At 43.6% G+C, this 20,667-nt stretch overlaps 1 protein-coding gene across 2 annotated transcripts in view; it reads left to right on the plus strand.

Moving 5' to 3' along the window:
- Positions 1 to 20,667, plus strand: part of SLC10A7 (solute carrier family 10 member 7) — a 208,354-nt gene that overhangs the window by 20,281 nt on the left and 167,406 nt on the right. For both annotated transcript variants that reach the window (XM_080936785.1, XM_080936786.1), the window contains exon 4: positions 110 to 185. In XM_080936785.1, the coding sequence (XP_080792911.1) occupies positions 110 to 185 (76 nt within the window). The remainder of the gene's footprint in view (positions 1 to 109; positions 186 to 20,667) is intronic.

Raw genomic sequence — 20,667 nt, forward strand, 5'->3', positions numbered from 1 at the left:
AAAATACCGGTTTCTTTGTTCAGCTCTGCTCTTTAGGATTAACTAGTGGAAATTATTTATAACTGGAAAGGAGGAGCAACTTCCAATTGGGTTTTCTTTTCTTTTTCAGTTTGCAGACAGTAGGTTGCATGCCTCCCCCTGTGTCTTCTGCTGTGATTTTAACCAAGGCAGTTGGTGGAAATGAGGTGAGTCATGGGGTAACCTTATTCACTCGCGTGTGTGCTGTGCTTCTGTCTGGCTCAGGACTATGCTTTGGACACGAAAGAATCATCGCAGAAAACTTCTGTGAGCCGTTTATAAATGATGTGTTGGTGCAGATTAAATTAGTACTAAAATCGGTGATGAGAGGAGCTAGGTCCTCACATGAGAGAGCGAGGGAGAAGAGCGAGGTAGCAGCGGGGACCTTCCTCTCTCAGTAGGAAGCTGGGGTGAAGGAGGCACAGTCCAAAGGAAGGAACCTTTCCTACCAGACTCACAGACTCAAGGCTGTGGCCACTTTTTAGTTCTTTGAAAAAAAACAAAAAAGACATATATTCAATTACTGGGCAAGATTCAATATGTTTAGTGGCAAATACAGATGATATGGAATAAGAAACCAGGTCAAATTTCTAGGATGAGCTCAAAGCAGTTACCCAACTGTGGCTAAAGCCTGTGTTAAAAGTCCAGGCCACAGCTGTCTCCCCACAGCTGTGACAGGTGCTCCTTGGCTGAAAGGCCTGGTGACCTCACGCTGAGAGCCCTTCCTTTCCACCTGTTCTTCCTCAGTTCTCGTCTGTGAAGAAGGTGCTCTCAGGGGAGAGGGGAAGATGTAATAGCATACCCCACATCACTCCTAGGGTTCTGCTTCCTGTTGTAAAGTTGTTTCTAAAAATACTTTACTGCATGCCTGATCTATTCTTTTGAAAAATAGCTGTGTTAAACTCATTTCATGTGATAAACTATACATATCCATCATCTGACATATATCTATCGATCATCTATCAGCCATCAGTCTGTCATCTGTGTACCTATTTATGTTGTTTATCAACCTACAGTGTAAATATCATTTATCAACTGTATTTCTATGTACTATTTACCATCTAATTGTGTATCTATGTATCATTTATCTACCTACCTACCTATCTACTTATCATATATCAATCAATATTATCTATTATCTATCTGTACATAATTTATCTATCACCTCTGTCTCTCTCATCGCCCCTCTGTGTCTGTGAAACCATCATTAAAGGGAAGACAAGTGCCATGTGTAGCTTCTTGTAGTAAGAGTAGAAGGTATGAGAATGCTAACAGTTTGGTGTACCTAATCTAGAGCCTGTGTTCATTCACATAGAGGTGTCGTGTACCATTGTTTTGAATGCAGTTTCCTTAAGAGGAATGGCTCCTCTCAAGACAGTGAGCACTCATTCCCTCCTGCCCATTCCACGTGTTTGAACAGAACACTGGAACTGGGTAGTTATGAAGAGCATTTGCAGCCTGGGAGGTTGAGAAGTCTGCCTGCATCTGGTGAGGGTTTTCTTGCTGTCCTGTCCCTTGGTGAATCCAAAGGGGAAGAGAGAACTGGTGAGAAGGAGCAAGACCTCATAGCCACGAGACCCTATTTTTTTAGTTAATTCATTCTTGAGGGTGGTCTCTCGGGCTTAAGTCCCTCAGTAGGCTGTGCCTCCCAGCGAGAGGACACCCTTCTCAGCGCTGCAATCCCAGTGACCCCACCCATAAAATACATTTGTTGTTGTATCATAAAGAATCTTGCTAATGTTATGAATTGTAATGTAAATATCTGTGTTTTCTAGTGGTCCTAGGTGACCTGTGTGGAAGGGCCATTTGACCCTCAGAATGATTGAGGTGCATAGAGAACGCTGTGTTAGAGGTTAAGTTCAGTGAGTAACTTCTGCTAGCACACTGACCTCACTTTTTGTTCTGTGGGGTCTTGTGTGTCTCCAGCTTGGCCCTGAGCTCACGTGAGCCTCTGTCTTAGCCTGTCCAACAGTTGACTGTATTCATGCCACTGCTGTGGGGGAACGTACTCAAACCACGGCACCCTGAAAAGTTTCCTATGTCCCCTGGACACCCTCTCCTCTTGCCCTTCCTAGCACCTGTCCCAAGATGCAGGCAAGCTTGGACCTGTTTGTCACTTGAGACTAGTTTGCATATTCTGGCATTTTATATAATGGAATCCTACAGTATCCCTTTCTACTTTTGTTTTTTTGTCTCTGTTTGTTTGTTTGTCTTTTTTTCCTGACTTCTTTTACTCATTTTAATTATTTTGACGCTTACCTATTTTGTTGTTTGTTTGTTTGTTTGTTTTGTGCCGAGTGGTGTTTTGCAGAGGTACAGATTGTTTATTCACCACCCATCGATAGACATGGACAGTTTCTAGTTTGGAGAGTGAGTTTTCATGCACACATTTTAACTGGACCTGCACTGCTATTTCTTTGGAGAAAAATGTGTTAGTGGAATGGCTGGATTCTTTGATGTTTCATTGCCTTGGGACAAGGAAGAATATTTATGTAGTTTAATCTTCTGCTCACAGCTTCTGATTACACAATTTGCAATCTTTCTATATCCAATTCTTTCTATATCACAAATGGATGTTCAACTGTTGAAAGAACTTTCGAGACTTAGCTCTGAAGCAGTTGTATCATTTTGCGTTTAACCCTGTGGTCTGCAACCTCGGCATCACTTGATCCTGTCAGTTTTCAATTTTGACCATTCCAATATACCCACTCGAATGCAACTTTCATTTGCCTGATGCCATTGTCTCAGAAGCTGATGAACCTGCTCACCTTTTCTAGTTACTTCTGAACTCTGGTGACTGGTTCAGCGCAGCTCTTCTGGCTCTACTCTGGCTTTTGGGTTCTTGTCTTGCAGATTGGAGAATGAAATTCAGAGATCATAGAGGGTGAGCTTTAGAGAAAAGTGTGTGTGTGTGTGTGTGTGTGTGTGTGTGTGTGTGTGTATTCTTATGTAGGAACCTGAGAGAGGGTGTGAAGAAGGGACAGGGAAGGAGGACTCCAGTGCATGTGCCCCGGGGTGCATTCAGAGGTCAGAGGACAACTTGTGGGAGTCAGTTTGTTCTGGGGATCAAACTAAGGTCACCAGGCTCGGAGGCAAGCAGCTCCACGCTCTGAGCCATTTTCTTGGCCCATAGTACACATGCTTAAAAATACTATGTAGGGGTGGAGTTGACTAGCAGTTTAACTTTGTGACATTTAAGTTTTAAATTGTTTTTATGTAGACGCTGGAAACATGGTTTTTATAACTCTTTTATTTATTCCAGTTATTTATTTTAAGTGCATTTCCTCAGAACTGCAAAATTGTGAAATACTGTTTATATTGTCCAATCAACTTACAGTGAAAGTGGTGCATGCATACATGTCTGTATGTGTGTCTGTGTGAGCTCACACATGCAATGGTAGCTTTTTTTTTTTTTAAGATTTATTTCATGTATGTGCGTACACTGTTGCTGTCTTCAGACACACCAGAAGAGGGCATTGGATGCCATTATAGATGGTTGTGAACCACCATGTGGTTGCTGGGAATTGAACTCATGACCTCTGGAAAAGGAGTAAGTGCTCTTAACCAGTGAGCCATCTCTCCAGTCCCCTCTTATTTTTTAAATAGTGGGAAAAGCAAAAGGGCTTACAGAGGTAATCTCATTGCAAAACATAGATAATAAAATAACATATTTTATACAGTTATAAAATTGCTAAAAGCATGTACATTTATTTACTTAGATTTCTGTTTTAAATATAAGGTTGTGGGATGAGAAATTTGACTCCCCCCCCCCCCAAAAAAAAGGCTTTAAATGTATGGATTTCACCAAAAGAATCTTCATATCAGATCTAAGTTACTTAGGACTTACAGGAACTGCCGTGGAAATTCCTTTGATAGAAGAAATTTATGTTTTAAAAGAGTGGAAAGTGACAGTCTTATGCTTGGAGATAGTTAATTGTTTTTTTACAGTGTTACTATAAGGGCATCTCTCCCATCTATGCTAATGTTAATTCAGAGCAAAACACCAGCTAGGGTAGCATTCAGGAGGAGAGATACTCTCTACTTTTGCCTCCGAATTTCTTCTCTTGGAAGCTTAGGGAAGCAGAGTTCACCCAAAGGCACTCTCTAAAACTGTTGCGTGCGGGTCCTAAGCACTGGAAGAAACTGCGGAGCTGAGAGAAATGGAAGTAAGGACTCTTCAGATTTCTGAAGGGAAAAGAAAACAGCAAAGTGAAGAGAGAAGAGACCCCATGGACCCCGGCCAGCTCTGGACAAGGAGAGATGCTTCAAATCCCACTTGGCACTGCTAACCCTTAGCTGCATTTAAAGCTGAGCTTGGCGTTGGAATCTCTGAAGCAGCCCCTCCTCCTTTAAAGGACTCTTCATTTGGCAGGCTCTTTAGATTTGTTGTCACTCTCTGAGCTTGAGTTTCTCTTGCCTCAGTCCAGTGTTGGCAGATCGGCCTTGCTCTTCTCTTTGTCTCTCACAGTATGAAATTCATTTTGTCTGCAAGTGGTTCATAAACCCGTGTACGCATTTCATAGTATAACCACACCTCTGTGTCCAGCCTCTGAGAGAGGACATTGTATGTGCCGTTCACCTAAGACTTCTCATTTTTATCATAAGGAATAGGAGAATGATAGCTAAGCTTTTTCACAGAGAGAAGCCATCTTCTTCGAAGCTCTGTAACAGAAGATAGAGCAATGAGAAAAAAGGCAGAGCAAACTTGTTTAGCTGAAGCTTTGCCTGGCATGGGAGGGGCTTCCAAAATGGACCTGGAGGCTCAGTAGTTGCATGTTTGTGTATCCAGAGCCTGACGTGTGTAGTGACAGGGCGCAGGAGGAGGAGAAGGTCTGCTGGTCACACTTGTTCTGCTGTCCCTGTAAGGTCTTCTTTGCCCCAGGCAGGGAGTAGGATGGCCTGTCACATGAGGATTTTTGGGAAAGAAGGGAGAGGTCAATAGGTAATCTGGGTTTATGACCCACTAGCCAGAAAAGGAGAAAAGCGGCCAGACCTGTTCCTTCCTTCTCTGCTGAGGCAGCGTCCTGTTCTCTTGTGTGCAGTGTACAGGGCTTGTGTTCTGCCCCTCCAGTCTGCTTCCTTTGAGAAGAGTCAGACCTCTAGTTCCTGTCAGAAACTACACAGAAATACAAGAGTGAAATTATTTTAGAGGGACGGACCCTTTTCATTAAATTATTGTTTTCTTACCTTAATGTAGAAAAGTCCCAAACACACACACACACACACACACACACACACACACACACACGGATTTAGTTCTGCTTGGGACACTGGATTGTGTTGCTAGTCTGCTACATTAGGTTGTCTTTCCTGATGAAGGATTAAGGATTGACATGCTTTTTTTCAGATAGAAACATAATTGAGGTTTTAAAAAATTATTTACTATTTATGAGATAGAAGGATTTTAGACTCCTTTGATAATAGACACGTGAATTCCACATACACTTTAAAAGAAACATTTTGATTTGGAGTGGGTATAGTTTCATCATGAGGCTGGTGTCCAGATCTCTGTTAAGGAGCTTTAAGAGTTGTCCCCTGAGCAAAGATCTTTATTACATGTGGTGAACTCCTTTAAGTCACAGGTGAAGGTCATGACTACTTGGGCATATTTAAAAAACGTTTTCCAACTGCTTGGAAAGCAAATGAAGCCCTCATTACCAGCTTTGACCGTGTGGCTCAGAGCGTTTTGCTAGAGGTGAAGGTCAAGATCATCGTAGTCCAAGTGGAGAGGGAGAGTTCAGTTCCCTGCTTATGGGGGTTATTCTGCATTATCAGTGGGGAGTCAGCTTTGCTAATCCAATGCATGAAGATAACGTTCATTGAAACATTTATAAAGGCAGTCAGAGCAAATCTGACCCACCCAGGGAGGACTTGGAGGGGAGGGAAACCTGTCAGTCACTTCCCTCAGCAAGGGTTCTTAGAATCCATCCCTTACTTTCTCTTTCTATCAGTGGGGGGACCTGTGCTTGGTTAAGAGTAGTGGGCTAATGGCATATGGGATGAGAAGGTCATGAGCATTGCACCTTCTTACAAGCAGGCAGCTGTGTACAGCCCACAGCTGTGTGCTAGCCCACAGGTGTGTGCAAGCCCAAAGCTGTGTGCAAGCCTGCAGCTGTGTGCTAGCCCGCAGGTGAGTGCAAGCCTGCAGCTGTGTGCAAGCCTGCAGCTGTGTGGTGCTAGCTGTGTGGTGCTTAGCATCTTGCACTCATCTCAACGGGCACAAATTTTCCTTGGATGAAGGACAGCAGTCTTAGCACAAGGCCTTCTGTTTCTGGTCTGCCCTCTTCTCCTTTAGCTTCAGCGCACCTTCTGGCCCCTGGTTGGATTCTTAGGAGCACCAGAAAAAGCTGACTGGCTCCAATTTAAGCTATTGTAAATGTGGTTAAATACAGTTTTTCAAGTTTTTTTTTTTAATCTATCTCCGACTTTTCACACTTAACTCCAATGCCTTTCAGTCTAACTTCCATTCTCCAGAGCAGGCAGAAGAATTCAGCAGGTAAAATAGCGTCTCGTTGCCAACTCTAGCCACCAAGAATCAGTTGTGACCCACGTGGTTTCAGTCTTTGATACCATGGTCATTCCCCTGCATCTTACTTCTGTCTCTCTGACAATGTTCTCTGAATTTGCTTTTTGGTGTTGTTCCTTCACTTTTCCATGTTTAGCCCTTTTCCCACCTCAAGGGGAGTGGATTCCCGAGACCTGAACTTGAAAAAAGTCAACCTGGTCATATACCTGCTTCCAAGTTGAGTTGAGCTCTGGAGAGCTCAAGCACGTGACCTTGGCAGAGCTCTGATTCTGACCTACTCTTGGGTGAAGAGTAACAGGTCCAGTTTAAGGTGTGGTAATGTGGCTTCTTTCTGCTTTGGGAATCCCAGCCATGCTTCAGCCCTGGGTGCTTGTGCCTTGGAATCAAGCACGTTTGCATTCCTTTGTTTCCCTTTATTTATCTGCTGCTTCCCCTCAGCTCCAGAACTCTCTGACCCTGGCTTTAGTCTTTCAGGGAACAATAGTAATTACAAAAGCAGATGACTCACCGGGCCCTGACTGATCTGCCCTCAGGAATGCGGAATGCCTGCAAAGTGTGAGGGATCAGTTAGAAAGAACCGGTATTGTTGTCAGGTCAGAGCCTAGTCAGATGTTCTCTGTCCTCTTCCAGAGTTTCTTTCTTTCCAGGTTTTGTTATATAGTTTCTACTGGCCTGGGGGAGTGCCAGGAGTGCCGAGAGTCCCGGAGGGCATCGCCATGCCCAGCTCTGTTACTTTTGAAATGGTTATGTTGTTTCTCCGCCTGTGAAGTGAGCCAGTTCAAGGCAGGTAAAGGCAGGTTTACTGGGAAGCTGCTTATAGGAAGTGAGCTCACTGCCCCAGGGAAAGAAAGAGGTCAAGGAAGTTGCCATGGGAAGGGAGAGAGAAGAGAGGGGGAGAAAAAGAGAAATCCCACAGGAAAAGAGTGAGAAGAGAAGGAGAGAGGGGGAGAGGGAGACCAAAATGTTTGGATCTTATAAGAGCCTCTGGGGGAAGGGCTGGGGGCATGGTATGGCAGGTAGGGACTGAGGGATGGTGGGAAGACCTGGAGGCCAGGTCTGCTTTGGTGTGTAACGTATGCATCTTAGCCCTTGGCTTCTGGTTGAAACCAAACAGAAATAGCTTCATTCTTCTAAATTTGCTCATGTAGTCGCCCTCTTCATTGAAAAGCAAGTATTGAGTGCTTGCTGTATCTTTCTTTATGTAGTACCTTTATAAGAACTTCAGTTTAATTAGCAATAAGCAATGGATAAATATTAAGTTACTAGTATAAGACGATTAGTGTTTTAAACAAATGTACAGGATGGTGGATGTTCAACTACATTTAATAAATTGGATAACTGCAGTTTATTAGTTAGCATGTTAGTAGTGTATGTGTGTGTGTGTAGCCTGGAATGTTTATGTCAGCTATCCAAGATAATCTTCAGAGAACAAAAGGTCATAGGACCCAAATTACTACTTGGAAGATTGTCTTTAGGTTGGAACCAGAAGGATTGAATAAACACACAAGGTGCTTTCCTCAAACTCAGCACCTAGGAAGGAAGGCATCCCAGCACCTTCCTGTAAACATTTGCTCCGGATCTAATTCTCCTTTACATCACAGGGTCTGCATGGATCGGGCCCATAAGAGAGCACATGGAGGATTCACTGTGGCTAGTGACCATTTCACACTCCAGGTTCCTTGTCTGAGTGGAATCTTGATCCTTCGCTGGTTTTGAGGAAATGATAGTCAAAATAACAATACTTAAGTTATTCTCTTAAAAGTCTTTAAAGTAATGTTCAATTTATCGTGTCTTTTAATAGTTTGATTATCTTTACCTTTATTTTCAGATTCGGGGTATGCATTTTGAAAAGTTTTTGGTCCTGCATTTTCATATAGCTATGAAGTGGTAACTTTTGAAAATGGACTTTTTTTCTCAGTATTTTGGTGATTTCCTGGGTTTATGGAAATATGAAAACATTTAACTTCAGAAGTCAGCTCTCTCTTTTGGCCCATCCTGAGCTAGCTCTATGGTCTTGGTCCTTAACTATAGGTGTTTATGCTTTGGTTCATTGCTATGTGAATTTATAGGCCTCCTAAACAGGCATTTAATTATAGCTGTGTCTTTCATATGAAGGGGTTTGGCATGTGGCTACTTATTATGACCACAGAAGTTATGGAGTCTTGTCTGGTCTTTGCTACAGTCTTTTAAGCCTACTTGCTTTCTGAAGATACCAAATTGTGTCTTTTAAGTACCTAATGAGAACACCCTGTGATAAGAATGTAGTGAGATTTTCAAGAGTACTTATGGTCAAGAACGCTTGGATCCAAACTAATGGTCTTAATATATCAAGAGGGCTCACTGAGCTGTGTTTAGTCAAGTACCAAGATACTGAATTTGTATACTATATTTAGAATTTAGTGATTTTTGTTTTTAAATATATCCTACTTGTAGAGTATAACTCCCTCCCCCTTTATTCCGTCTTCCTTTCACTCTTGTTTCCTTCCTTCCCTCCTTTGCATGCTGAGAAGGATCAAGCTAACTTATGCTCACTAAATTCATCTTGTGAACTACAGCTTGGAGCCACACTACTGCAGGGGACGCTGCTGTCCATACCGTGTGCGTGGACTTCTGTGACCCCTGCATAGACTTCCCCTGGCTCCTGTGGGGACTCTCAGCTTTATGTCACTGACAGGCATTTCCTGTGATGTGGCCACTTGGAGATTATTGTCCTTTTGAGTTTGTGTTGGGTCTCCTTAGCCTGCCTGTTCTTCCAACAGCAACTGCCTAATTCCCTCATTTCCAGTGACGGCCCCGCCTTCAGTCAGGGATAACTCCTCTAAGTCTAGGTCCCGCCTTCAGTCAGGGATAGCTCCTCTAAGTGTAGGTCCCGCCTTCAGTCAGGGATAACTCCTCTAAGTCTAGGTCCCGCCTTCAGTCAGGGATAGCTCCTCTAAGTCTGGGCCCCGCCTTCAGTCAGGGATAGCTCCTCTAAGTCTAGATCAGAATCAGTGTTACTTAACTTCACCAAAGAGCCTGTGGGACTCATCCTTAATCAGACAGTTTTTTTCTTATTTTGTATTTATTTAAATACCAACTTGAGAGTTTTCTTTGTAGAGACTTTGCATTCCTTAAAGCAACATAAGAATATTCATAATAAAAGCAGTAAAGTGGAGTTTGAGGAAGCTAATGTGCTTGTGGCCTGAACTGTTCAGACATCCAAGTGAGTTCCAAGACCTTGTGTTCTCCATCCCTCACAAGGGTCTTTTCCTTGTTTACTGTGACAAAACAAAGAAAGGGATGGAGCCAAATAATGTCTTATGTTAGACATTTTAGAGAGCTGTCATGGGAATTGTTCAGAAGTGTTTCTCATTCACTGATCTGTCCAGTATGTTCCTTGAGACAGTCTTATTGTAAGGTTCAGTCTAAGTACAGTTGTGTTCACCCTGGTACATGTTCTCATCTAGGCAGACCATGACGGATTGGTTCTGAAAAAGCAGTCTAAGAACATAAGAGGTAAAGTATATATTTATGTTACAGCTACCAGTCACTGTTAAGTTCATGATGGGTTAGCTTAAAGGTGTTCCTTGATGTGTGCGATCCTCTTTAATGAAGAACGAAGGTCGGATATGCCTTCACTTTCACGTGAGTTTGCAGTAGGGTCTTTATCAAAATAGCTCATCACTACAAGGCCTGCATGTCTCACTCAGTGGGTAAGGGCACTTGCTGCCCAGCCCACCAATCTGTCGGCCTCCTGAACCCATGTGGTGGGATTCGAAAACTCTCCCTGCCATTAATCTTCTGAATGACATGTGCATGCTGTGACATGCTTGTGTCCACATATATGTTTACATATCACACAAAATAAGTAAATGCCATAAAATTAAAAATGTTTGGCATGTACTTGTTCTTGCAGACTTTTCCATATAGCCCGTTTGCCCAGAGTGGGCCCAGCATGGCCTATCCTACATGCATAAGAGGACATGCCTGCATTTGTAGCAGCCCTTGCAGTCACAGACAGTCACCTCTCTGTATACTATTAAGTTGAACTTCCAGGTACACTTTGCCCAATGTCAAACCTTTACAGAAAAATCAGGAGACATACCTGGAATGTTTCAGTTATTTATACCTCTTCTACTTTGTCTCCACACAGGCAGCCATAGCCTTCTGGAGAAAAGTCCTCAAGTGCTCCCTTGAGCCTGCAGGGAGGTAGCACTTGGAATGGAAGAAAGGGAGCTTCCCATAGCTGGCACTGCCTTAAAGAGAACTAAATGGATAACTTGTCTGCTGTTAGCTGTGCATGTGTGAAACCATCAAAGGATGGGAAATCACGCACAGCAATTTTAGCTGAATGGATCCTCTTCTCCTTTTCTTTGTGTAACTTTGGATGATGGTAAACAATCTACTTAATGTCTTCTGTGGGAAAAATGATTTGGACATTAGAAGACACTAGCAGATTCTCACTCCCCACAAACAAACAAAACCCAAGCGACTCAATTAGGACGATTCTTAGGGTTTCTGTTGCTGTGATGAAACACCATGACCAAAAGCAACTTGAGGAGAAAAGGGTTTATTTAAAGGTGTATGTGTTCTGAACACAGTCCATTGAGGGAAGCCAAAGCAGGAACTCAACCGGGGTAAGAACTTGGAGACAAGAGGTAATGCAGAGCTGTCGTGGGTTGCTGCTTACTGACTTTCAGAGCCTGCTTTCTTACAGAACCCACCTGCCCAGGGATAATGCTACCCATAATGGGCTGGGCTCTCCTCCATCACTAAATAAGATAATGCGCTACATGCCTGCCTCCAGCCTGCTTGGAGGCATTTTCTGAACTGAAATTCCTTCCTCTGGGATGACTCATTCTAGCTATATCAAGTTGACATAAAAACTAGCCAGTATAACAGGATATACTGTGTAGGCCAGGTTTGCCTAGAACTCCCTGTGTAGCTAAGACTGACCTTGAACTAGAGATCATCTTGCCTCTGCCTCCTAAGTGCTGGGGTATAGACTTCTGCTACCACATCTGTCTGATACATTCTGTTTTCTTAAATGAATGAAGTTGATGCTCTTTTTGTTTAAAAGGAACAGGTTTTCCTTTATGGAAACTTCAGTCTATCTAAGATTGAAGTCTGTGTGAGAATACTCTTTAAGTCACTTACTGTGATGAACGAATCCATATTAGGCATGCTGTGCAAAGCACTCTTATCTTCAGCTTTTTCTTTACTCTTTTTTTTTTTAAAGATTTATTTATTTTATATATGAATTTATTGTAGCTGTCTTCAGACACATCGGTTCAGACACACCAGACCTTATTACAGATGGTTGTGAGCCACCATGTGGTTGCTGGGAATTGAACTCACAACCTCTGGAAGAGCTGTCAGTGCTCTTAACCGCTGAGCCATCTCTTCAGCCCCTCTCTTCAGCTTTTTCATTTCCCTATAATTATGTTAATTATCTTATATGTCTAGTGTTATACCACGCTGATTTTATGGACAAATGAGGATGGAGAAGTAAGCAAACCTGTTTCAAGTCCCACAGCTGGGAATTCTTGACCATGTCAAGATACTTCCATCCCATTAGACCTTATCTCATCCGAAATTAAAACTCCAGGTATCAGCCATATTGAGATCCCAATACCATATTGGTCCTTCACTAAAGTGATTGACTTAGTACTTGTGTAAGGAGTAGGTGTCAGGGCTATCAGAACAGATTGTGAGTGCTTGCATTTCCTGAAGGGTAGATGTGAATGCATGAGCCTGGTCAGTAAGGGGAGGCTAGGAGTCTCTGGAGTTGAGGCAGGTCCACTGTGTGGAGAGTTGGCTCTTGAATGTGAACAGTACACATCTCACCCGGTGTGGTGGGGACTTGCTCTGCGGGGTCAGGATAGCAAACTCTGGAAGATTTAAGAGAGTGGGTCTGGTGGAGAGGTGTGTAGACAGTGTGTAGAGCCCTGGTCGCTGGAATGGCTTTAACCTCTGTGGGGAGCAGAAGAAACTAGCCAAGGAGGAACCAACTGTAATTCAGCCAACAGATAGCTTAAAAAGTTGCTTCTGTGTGGCAAGCTGGTGGCAAAGTCATTGCTTTGTGGTACCCCAGAGATGCAAAGTCTGATTGGGTGGTGAGTGACACAGGCGGTTCCTGTGATTGGGTGGTGAGTGATGCAGGCGGTTCCTGTGATTGGGTGGTGAGTGACGCAGGCGGTTCCTGTGATTGGGTGGTGAGTGACACAGGCGGTTCCTGTGATTGGGTGGTGAGTGACGCAGGCGGTTCCTGTGATTGGGTGGTGAGTGACGCAGGCGGTTCCTGTGATTGGGTGGTGAGTGAAGCAGGCGGTTCCTGTGATTGGGTGGTGAGTGACGCAGGCGGTTCCTGTGATTGGGTGGTGAGTGACACAGGCGGTTCCTGTGTGTCCTGCATCATCCTAGAGCAGTGGCTCTCAACCCTCCAGTGCTGTGACCCTTCAGTTGAGTCCCTTGTTGTGATGACCCTCAAACATGAGATTGTGTCTGTTATCTCATAACTGCAATTTTGCTATTCTTATGAAATGTAATATAAATATCTCTGTTCTCTGGTGCTCTTAGGGTAACCCCTGTGAATGAGTCATTTGACCCCCAAATTTTTGTGCTGGTGGGGAGTTGGCGGGAAAGACGGGCCCTGTCTCAAGAATTCTCCCTACAGAGAAGCTTAAAATAGAGCTGAGGGTCCCTTTCACACCCAAACAGAGGAAACCACGGAGATATATTTATTTTGATTTCAGATGCAAACTCTTATCAGGGAGCCAATCCTACCCAAATATTCTCTACCTTGTCAACTGTTATAAAGGGAATATGAAACAAGACATCATACTTTTTTTTAAGATTGTTTAAATAAAGGGAAAAATTAAATGCAATGTTAGAAACCCTGTTACAATGTGCTGTGTATATAAAAAAGAAAAGATGATGTCTCAGGTATGACACCAATGTTAGGAAGAAGATGAAGAGGGTGTGTATGTGAGGGTTATTGCCCATGGAGGTGCGGCATGGGACCAAGGGGAATGCTCTTGGACCTGCATGGCCCAATGATCGGGGTGTCCACTTCCACAGAGACACAGAGACTGAGAATGATGTAATAAGCAAGAGGTTTAATTTCAGTACACTGGGGTCGTTCTGCAAGTGGGGCATAGATGACCCCAGGGTTTCAAAGTACACTATTTTTATACAGTTCTGAGGGCAGATTTCAGCAACAGCATGGGGTGGTGGCATCTCATTGGTGGGTTACAGTGACCCTTGGATTCATTGGATGAGGGGGTTTAGGCTGATGAGGATACATATTTGGGGCTTTTCCATGAGATCATGTGACTTTCAGCCAGTAAATTCTGTTCTTGTTTTGTTTCTTAGAACTGGGTATTTTGAAAAAGTCTCAGAGCAGGGGCTCTTGTTGGGAATTCCTTTTCCCTGAGGGGCCAGTACCATGTAGTACAGAATAGAGTTTATTCAGGGCATGGGGAGGGAAGTTAAGAGGGTGGAAGAAGCAGAGAGAGAAGAGAGTAGAAAATTAGAGAAGCAGAGGCTGGCCATGAGCATGTGGAGAGGGGGGAGCGGAATAGGGAGAGGGGGAGCAGGGCGGGAAACAAGAGACCAAGGGAAGGAGAGAGAGAGAGAGAGAGAGAGAGAGAGAGAGAGAGAGAGAGAGAGAGAGAGAGAGAAGGGGGCAAGCAGCCCTGGGGTGAAGTATACCTGGCTGTTGCTGAGGGGTGGGGTTTACAGAATCCCAGCACTATATGTCAGTCTTCCCCCGTGTCCATCCAATTCATTAGGTAATATGAAATATTTCTTCCCCTACCCCAGCGTGCATAGTCCTTAGTGCAGTCTTGTCAAATGATTAATTTAACATTGTGAATAGACGCTTGCCAATTACAAAACATTGCAAGTTATTGCCGTCACTATTAGAAGACGGCTTATGAAGTAATAGTGATTAGAGAGTCTATTGGATGCAGTTAATTGGCAATAAATTAATCATTGCTCTCTCAACAGCTTATCTGAATGACCTGCACTTTCTAATTGAATATTGCATTATTTTATTGACTGGAATGTTATTACTTTAAAGATTAGGAGTTCAGTGTACTATTTTTCCTGTTGGTGTAGAAAAATCACGTTTAGTTTTGGTTTTTAAATGAGGATAAGCTGAGGAAAAGTTTGCTATCTTTTCTCTTTGACTGACTTGGTTCACATTATTCTTTTCATTTTGTGAAAGTGAAAATTACACACATTTACCTAACTTTTAAAGATGAGTATTCGTTAACATTATTTAATGTGTATATGTGTGTGTGCTTGGATGTATGCATGTGTACTGCTTGCATAGAGGAGGTGTCCGTGGAGGGAGTGGGGGGTAGCTAAGGGAGTTGGATTGTTTAGGAGCTGGAGTCATAGACATTGTGGGTTCTCTGATGTGGGTGCCCTGGACAGGAGCAGCAGGTGCTCTTTATGCTGACCCATCTCGACAGCTCCGGTTCCTTCACTTTTTATCTTTGTATTGTTAAAATGTTCTTTTACGTAGGTATGGTGCTTTCCAATTGGGAGTGAGGCAGTTTGATTTTATGAATGCCAGGTCATTCTGCACTGAAGAGTAAAATAAAACTGTTTCAAAAAAAAAAAAAAGTCTGTCTTTGACTGTGTCCCTCATCCATTCTTGCATGTCTTCTCTTTTCTGGTGACTTGAATTATTTTAACCATGATTATTCATGTTTCTGTATGTTCCTCACATGCACAGGTGCACATGTGCCACAGCACATATGTGGAGGTCAGAGGTCAAGGGCCAGTTCTCTTCCTGTTGTGGACTCTCTGATAGACTTGCTAGTGTGTACTTTTGTGCACCGAGCTGTGCTGTTCCTTTTGTCTTTTCCCTTTCTCCACTGAACAGCTAGACCTTCCTTAGGACCACTCCTGCATGGCTCTGGCACCTTTGCTGTCACCGCCATCCTTGTTGTCACTGCAGTCTCTTCTTCTGGGTATAACTGTTTTTAGACCAGAGTGGGGCATCTGAAATTTCCACGCCCTGAACTAGACTCTTCCACATCTCCTACCCCGAGACAGGGTTTCTCTGTGTAGCCCTGGCTGTCCTGGAATTCACTCTAGACCAGGCTGGGATTAAAGGCTTGTGCCACCACAGCCCAGCTTGTCCTAGACATCCGATGACTGAGGTAGTCCTCATACGGTATTTTCTTCAAGAAGCTGCTGTGGCTGGGGAGCTAAGATGCTGCACAGATCATGTCCCCAAGGTCCACTAGGCTGTCCCTCAGCATGCTGCCTCTCAACACCCACCTTCTAGGAGACCTTCAGGCTGTCCTTGTGAGCACAGGTCTGTTCTAAAGCTCTTGACCCAATAGGAGTTTTAGGTGACTACCCTTTGAAAGAGCGCTCTGCAATTTTCCCCAAATGAATCACCCCAGCATTATTGTATGCTGCAGGGAGATGCCTGGTTAGCTAAGGGGACTGGAGCTGTTAAAACTCTGCGATCTTAAGGAGCTGGGAAGATGTCTTTGTGGTTAGTTCTAGCCATACAAGCATGAGGGCAGGAGTTGAGATCCCCAGAACCCAGGTAAATGCTCAGCAGGTTTGGTGTCTACATAATGCCAGCACTGCAGAGGTGGAAGACAGAGCTCCTGAATAAGGCTGCCCACCCTGGCTGGGTGGCACTGTGAGCTGTGAGTTCAGCTGAGGAGTCCTGCCGCCGTGGTAAGGTACAAAGTGATAGAGGAAGGCTCCCACGGGAGACTATTGACTTCAGCCCTGGGCTTCCACAGCCATGTGTGCACATCTTCACATACACCTGCTTTCATACACACAAGCACACATATGAACATGTGTGTACACACATTTGCACCTTCTACCCTAAAAAATTTCTAGACACAGTCAAATGAAATTTTAAATTTCTGGATGATCTGGGGGATAGAACCTATAGACACTGACTTAGTTATATTAATTTTCATTCATTTCATTTTTTTCTCCATGTATTTTTTTTTTTCAGTGGATCAAGAGTGGGAGAAAGATGGTAGAGCCTTGGGGAATTTAAACCATGTTCAAGCTTGTGTTTACATATGAAACTAAAGAAGTGGAGAGGGGCTGGAGAGATGGTTAAGAGCATTGGCTACTCTTCCAAAGGATCTAAGACCCACATGGCATTTTACAACTGTCTGTAACTCTAGTTCTAGGGGACCTGACACCCTCGTACAGACATACATGGAGGCAGAACACCAATGTAAACAAAATACATATATATCCATATCAATACAGATATGAAGACTATTAAATTTGCCTGAATACTCAGTTACGCAAAGAAATACATTTTCTTTGTGGTAAGAAAATAAATGCCCGTTGTTTGTCTTTTAAATTGAATGTCATGTTAGGCTGACTCAGTTTAAGAATTCTAAGTGTAGGTATCCACAGGACACTTGTGTAATCCCTGCACTTGGGAAGGGGGAGGGTCGGGAGCTCAAGGCCAAACTGGACCCTGTCTTAGAACAACAAAAGATACGGATTTCTTCCTTGTAATCCACCAGCTCTTCATTTTGAATTATGATAATCTGATACCTGTAGTACATTTGTTCCTTGGTTTATTAAGTATTTACCACTGGACTTAGGGCACATGCCTTTAATCCAGCACTCAGGAGGCTGAGGCAGGTGGATCTCTGAATTCAAGGTCATCCTGGTGTACAGATGGAGTTCTAGGACAGCCAGGGCTACACAGAGAGAAAAAAAATCAGCTGATTACTTGGAATGGCAGGTTGTGTTCCACTGAATGTCTTAGTTAATATTTTGTTCCAGTGAATGTTACAGGGCACTTGGAATTTGCAGTGAAAGGTAGTGTACGGTTGAAACTGTTGCATTGTGGTTTATATCAGGGTCGTTAAGAAGACAGTGCAGCAGACGATAGGAATTTCTCTTTACCTAGGCCCGGGATGCGCCTCTTGGGCATTTTGGCAGTCCGGTGAGTGGGCTGTCACAACTAAGAGCAACACTAATACCATGTGACACGGATACCATGTGATGGTGCTCATGTGATTTCAGATATTGCCGAAATTTGCAATCATTTATGAGAATGTGATTTGTGAAAGTGATTTTAGGATGAAGTGTCAGATTCATAACAAACATTTATCCTACTTGATTTATACTCTATTTGTGGAACAAACAGGAAATGATTCTTCCTCTGACTCTAGATTTTGGGGCTTGAATAATAATCTCTAAACAGGTATAAAGATATTGATGGTAATTTGCTGCCTTGTGGAAAATGCTGATTCCACAGCTACAGAAATGTCTTCCCTTGACCTGAACTGTTGCCTACATCACTTCGTACTCCTTCACCTCTGCAGAGAGAAGCCTAGCTTATAAAACCTACGGGGAGGTTGGTGCAGAGGTTCTTTAGAAAACAGAACAGTCCTAGTTAAAAAAAAGAAATAGACCAGGGAGTTGGCTTAATGGGAGGTATGCTTGCAAATCCTGCACATTGTCCCACAGTTTAGGTGGGGACAATTAAGACTCTGTGTTATCAACCATTGCTCAACCCTAACAGATGGGTGAAGAGTTAATCTGATTTATATTTTCCCCCACAACTTTCTGGGCACATTACAATAGCCTATGATTAACATTCAGTGGACTTGCAAGATGATTGATGGGCCTTAATGGTACATCTCTTTAAAATCATGCCAGGGTAAAACCTGGGACTAAGGCACTCCACAAGACCTATAGAAACCGGAAGACTATTTGGTACTCTCTCCACTCAGAGAGGAATCTGCTAATATTGTCACTTTTTCCCTGCCAGGACCCTCCCTGCCAGGACCCTCCTTGCCTGGTGTCATTTTTTGAGCTCTCTAGGGAGGAGATTAGTCTGAAACAACAAAGTAGCCAGATGTCTGGTTCTAAGAGAGTCCCAGAGGCCAGGCTACAGTAGGCAGTAGAAACCGCGTGGGGCTGAAGATCAAAGATACCTGCGCATTACTTATGGGCACATAGTGTGTGTCGTTCCCATTATTAACAGTCAGAGAAAATTTGTTTTCCTAATTAACCCTTTTGTTGGAATAACCTTAAATTTTAGTGAGTTTATTTCAGTTTAGATCAATTTTCTTTTGTGTAGCTAGTTGGGAGAAGTTTACCTTCTAAAATACCCTGAAATGAAAAGAGCTCCTTTGATTGAAATCTCTCAACTGTTGTTCTTAGCCCTAGCAGACAAGCCATCAGAAGGGCACCATCGTCACCTGCTGTGATCATGGGGACATTGCAGTTGATTGTCACAGTGTAAACCATTGGTGAGGGGCTGGCTTGCTCTTGTGTGTAGGCTGATTTTCAGCATAAAGCACTGTTGTTTTGAATCTTGAACTGTTGTGGAGTTGGATGTGAGAATACCAGTTCCTGGTTTTCAAATGAATTAAGAATGCATCTAGGTGGTAAGGTGGCACTCTGTCCCTTACCAGTCTTAGGTGTCCTTCACTTCAGAATTACTAATGCTTGCTAAGAAATTGTAACATCCTTTACCGGTTTGCTTCATACAGACTTCATACATTCTTTAGTTACATACAAATTTGGGAGATATGAATACATTTGCCATTTTAGGTCATTCCTAATTCTAGGACCTTTAAACATGTATAGCTGAGTTTATTCCAGTGGTGCTCTGGGCTCTTGGTGAGAGTACAGCTGGCCGATCTAACTACCTTCCTACTTGCTTTCTCTCTGTTCAGCATTATAATTGTAGCAACAGCAGCCCATAAAGCATCAGTCTGGCACTGCTCAGATGCCTTTGTGAACTACTGTGATCACAATGATTAGCTGGCCAGAGCTTTGGGATGTTACAGTTCATTGTTTAAGAGCTGGCAGTGTAAGCTGTAAAAACGTCTTTGAACGTAATTGGAGATCTGTGTTAGCCTTGGAGCGCAGAGTTCGTATTCTTTGTGGTCAAGGATTCTCTCTTAACTCCTTGGGGAAAACGAAGCCCCTCGTAGCAGTTCATAGGTGCTAATAGGTTTGTGTCTCTGGAGTCAAGTATCCAAGCAGGAATAAAGCAAGCTTCTTGCATCAGGAAGAGCTAAGGAGGCAGTGGATCTCGGGTTTGTTTTTGTTCCTTCTCTCTTCAGAATGGGGTGTGTGTTACTTATCAAGGGGCACTGCTCTCCCTCTGACACACTGGTCTCTGTCCTGCGGTCAGCACCTTTGCTGGTGCACACCCCAAGTGTTTATCTTCCTGGTTTAAGTTCAGATTGAACCACAAGTGTCTCAGTGCTTCAGTGAGTAGGGACTGTTTGAAGAGACAAGACTTTATCTCTGTACAGTGCTGTCCCTTGCACTTGATTACGGCGGTTTGCTCAGATGGCTGTGGTTTCGGAACTGAGGCACGGCAATGCAGGAAACACCTATTCCTCTGTGGACAGGCAGCTTTCTGTTTCTCATGTCAGAGACCTCCCTCTATCGGCCCCTCATGCTTATGTGTTCCTGGAGTCAGGCCCCACCCTTTTCTTCCAACTCTCCCTCCACTCCATCTAAATGAACATTTGTTTTTAGTAGATATTACTGAATTTAGAAAGATGAAGAATTTTCTTGTTCATGTTGTGAAGTGTATTGTGTGTGTGTGTGTGTGTGTGTGTGTGTGGCACCTGCTGTTTTGGTTAGGCTGGTTGGCTCTCTAACTCTTGTAATCTGCCTGTCTCTGCCTCTTATCCACTTTGTTTATGGGCATGCACGGGTTTTTATTTGGGTGCTGGGGTTTTGAACTTAGGTCCCCAGGATTGCAGAACAAATGCTTTTTCCCTGAGCTATCTCCGCATGTTTTGTTTTTGTTTTTAAAATTTGCTTATTCTACTTTGTTCTTTATATGTTGTCCATTCCTCTACCCCCTCACAACCCCTCCCACTCACAACCCCTCCCACTCACAACCTCTCACAACCTCTCCCACTCACAACCCCTCCCACTCACAACCCCTCCTACTCACAACCTCTCACAACCTCTCCCACTCACAACCCCTCCCATTCACAACCCCTCCTACTCACAACCTCTCACAACCTCTCCCACTCACAACTCCTCCCACTCACAACCCCTTCTACTCACAACCCCTCCTACTCACAACCCCTCCTACTCACCCCTCACAACCCCTCCCACTCACAACCCGTCCTACTCACAATCCC

Source organism: Micromys minutus (genome assembly GCF_963924665.1).
Source record: "Micromys minutus genome assembly, chromosome: 24".
Classification (NCBI taxonomy): domain Eukaryota; kingdom Metazoa; phylum Chordata; class Mammalia; order Rodentia; family Muridae; genus Micromys; species Micromys minutus.